General features: G+C 32.3%; 1 protein-coding gene across 1 annotated transcript in view; it reads right to left on the reverse strand.

Annotated features, from left to right (window-relative positions):
* LOC131948811 (uncharacterized) overlaps positions 1-3074 on the reverse strand; it is a 4227-nt gene continuing 1153 nt past the window's right edge. The window contains exons 4-8 of the mRNA XM_059310508.1: positions 2856-2978; positions 2197-2642; positions 1948-2052; positions 1356-1380; positions 1-1062 (exon numbers count right to left, since the gene is read on the reverse strand). Of these exons, the coding sequence (XP_059166491.1) occupies positions 638-1062; positions 1356-1380; positions 1948-2052; positions 2197-2642; positions 2856-2978 (1124 nt within the window). The 3' untranslated portion in view covers positions 1-637. The remainder of the gene's footprint in view (positions 1063-1355; positions 1381-1947; positions 2053-2196; positions 2643-2855; positions 2979-3074) is intronic.

Raw genomic sequence — 3074 nt, forward strand, 5'->3', positions numbered from 1 at the left:
TGTTTTTATTATAGGATTTCCCTTTTCGTGATACATAGAGTAATTTTTTCTCTCCCTTAGAGTGTAATTTACAGCGTCAGTTTGTCTTGACATTTTCGCTTTAGTATGAACTATACATTATTACAGTCTTCATCATATTCACCGCTTTGTGAGGACTGATAAAGATTTACAATAGAAATAATATTGCTTCTTTCTGACATGTACTTTCATTTACTGAAGATGGCTCACATATACTGCCCTATACAAAATGTATAATTTCAAACACTGAAATTTTTTAATTAAACAGTGATTCGATGTATTGTAGAAAAGAGAAATAAAAATTGAAGAGCACTTTTTTTAGAGGTGTGGGTTGAGGGGTATATAACTAGAGCTAAAATAAATTTTGGATTATAGGAAAATAATATAAAAATATCATAAGCAGCTTGGCTGTTATGTAGAGTAAATTGAGACACATAAAACGATCTTCATTTCTAAACAATCATATCCATAGCAGAGTCCTCCTACAAAGTTTCTTTTTTTTTAAAAATTAAAATTAGTTTTAAGGTATACATTTAATCACAATACAAGTAAACACTTTTAATCCAAGAAACTGTTGAGACGTTTTGAGTGAAGAAACAAGTAATTCATTTTTTTTTCTTTAGATTTTATAGCATGTGATAACGGAGTATTTTCCAAACTCGAAATCCTCATCAGCTGCTGTAACTTTTAAAAATAATATGTTTCCTGTTTCTAGTACGTCATAAGATATATAATAGTTTCTTCCACTAGATGTGTCAACATCAAATATTATTGTGATGTCTGTTTCTTCATGTTCTTCGTCATCTACGTTTGCTACAAGAACTAATTCGATTTTTACGTCACCAACGACTTGTTTGTAAACACTTAAACTAATACAATAAATCCCATCTGACGGTACGGTAAACTCGCCACTGGTGGGATCAAAATGTCCGCCATGATTGAAGTAAACGTCGGAGAAATCACTAATCACATCTCCGGTTCTGACTTTCAAGCCACTCCAAATCATTGCGCTAAATCCTACACGAGTGATTCCGTACGATCGCTCTAATTAAAAATGAATAAAAACATCATTATTTTTTTAATCACAATAATTCTTATATCATTTCTGCGATATATTTTCTACTCAGACATGGGGAATACTCTATTTAGTGCAGAGAAGAAAGCTCTGAGTTAAGAACATGCCTTACCTCCACAGTTTACAATATTAAAGCTTGTAATAATTATTACAAAAGGATAAAATTACTTATAGAATATTTATAAATTAAGCATCAACTTGGAGAACAAATACAAACTATAAGTAGGCTAATGCTAATATGAATGCGTCAAAACGTACTTACCTAATTCGTGTAATCTCTCATTTATCTAAAACAAACAAATGCACACAATTAAAAAAAAACAATAAAAACCTCTAAATATTCATGCACACTCATCAAACCTTACCTAACAAGGGGGATAAACACTTTAACTATCTATCTATCTATATAATTCTCTTCTGGGAGACGTTAGAAAACAAGCAGTAAGCGCGCTCCCTTCCTCCCCACCCCTACATGGTCCGGTGAGCTGTGTTCACCCTAAATGTTTACATTAATCGTAGAGCCGGGTTTAGTGACGGCTATCAGGGGCAGATAATTTAGTTTGAAACGATTTTAAACTATGGTGAGGTAACTAAGAGGAGGCTGCTTTCACGAGGGGGGGGGGGGGTGTAGGATAGGGGTTGGAGGAAAAGAGGGTGGGGGTAGTATCGTCCTTAACGACCTACTGATAGTGTTTTAAAGCAAATATTTTCAGTGGCAGCATTGGTACTGTCGAATTCACAAATTATGAATTACTCAAAAGTAGAAAATAAAACAACTAAATAGCGGCGTATGATATGCCGCGGGTTGGCTCGTTATTAAATAAAACAAAAAGTTCAGTATTTTTAAAATTTACCTGAAGGAAAGTTTCACCCTTGGATAAGGAGAGTTTCGATAAAACATCATTTACATACTCTAAGCTTTTAAATCTCTTGGCAAGCATTTGGCACATAGTTCCACACTGTTAAAGATAAATGTAGTACATACAGTTAGCAGTAAAAAAAAAATACGAAAATAACATTTTAAATTGTTAGATGATATAGAAAAAAAAATAACTTTTTTATGTAGTATGAGAGAATACATTGAAAGCCAACAGATGCGTTACCTTTAAATCAACATTAGTATGTTTTTGATCAATAGTCTCAACATGTAAACCTAGTTGAATTTGCTTTTCAGACAGTTGTTCGTTTGACACTTCAAAATTATTTGATTTGATGATGACGCTGTTAACTTTATTTTCCAGTATGTCTATTTTCTTTTTATTGTCATTTGCAGAGTCCCTTGCTTTATTTACACAGCTCCTCATGTCCTTTATCTGTTCAGTAATTTGCTTTGTCAACCCATTTTGTTCATCAATCTTATCAGTCAGAGTTTTCAAGTTTCTCTCTGTTTCAACCACCAACCTCCTATACTGTTTAGATTTTTTCTTGTCAGACAGCTGCTTTGTTTCAATATTTTGTAGCCTGTCATTTAAAGCATGGATATTTTCTTGTATCACACGATGATTTCTTTCAATCAGATCAGACGCCGCGTCAAGTTTTTGTTGAAATTCTTTAATAAAATCAATGGATACTAAATGATAAATGAACAAATATATATAGCTCTATTTAAATCAATTCGCTTAAAACGAGTGCCTATTAACGTTTATAATTAGCCCATACTTTACGATATCATAAAAAAGTAGAGACGTATTTACTTGGGACTAAAAAACCTACAAATGGAGGACATTATACAAGGCAATATTGATAATTTAATGCTATTTACCGAGACCTGTCTTATTAAATAAATCGACAGACTGTAATTGATCTGGTGAAGAATTATCTTGACTGGTTGAGAAACAATTAGCTGTGTTTTGTATCAGTGTTGTTTCTGAGAAACCATTCTCTTCTACGAAAAAAATATTTAAATTTTATCACCTACAAGTATTATATAAACTTCACTGAATGTGATGTAATTATTAAGCTAAGAGTAAAATTATTGTTT

Source organism: Physella acuta, unplaced genomic scaffold (genome assembly GCF_028476545.2).
Source record: "Physella acuta isolate Inbredline_101_S28 unplaced genomic scaffold, ASM2847654v3 ptg000661l, whole genome shotgun sequence".
Lineage (NCBI taxonomy): Eukaryota > Metazoa > Mollusca > Gastropoda > Physidae > Physella > Physella acuta.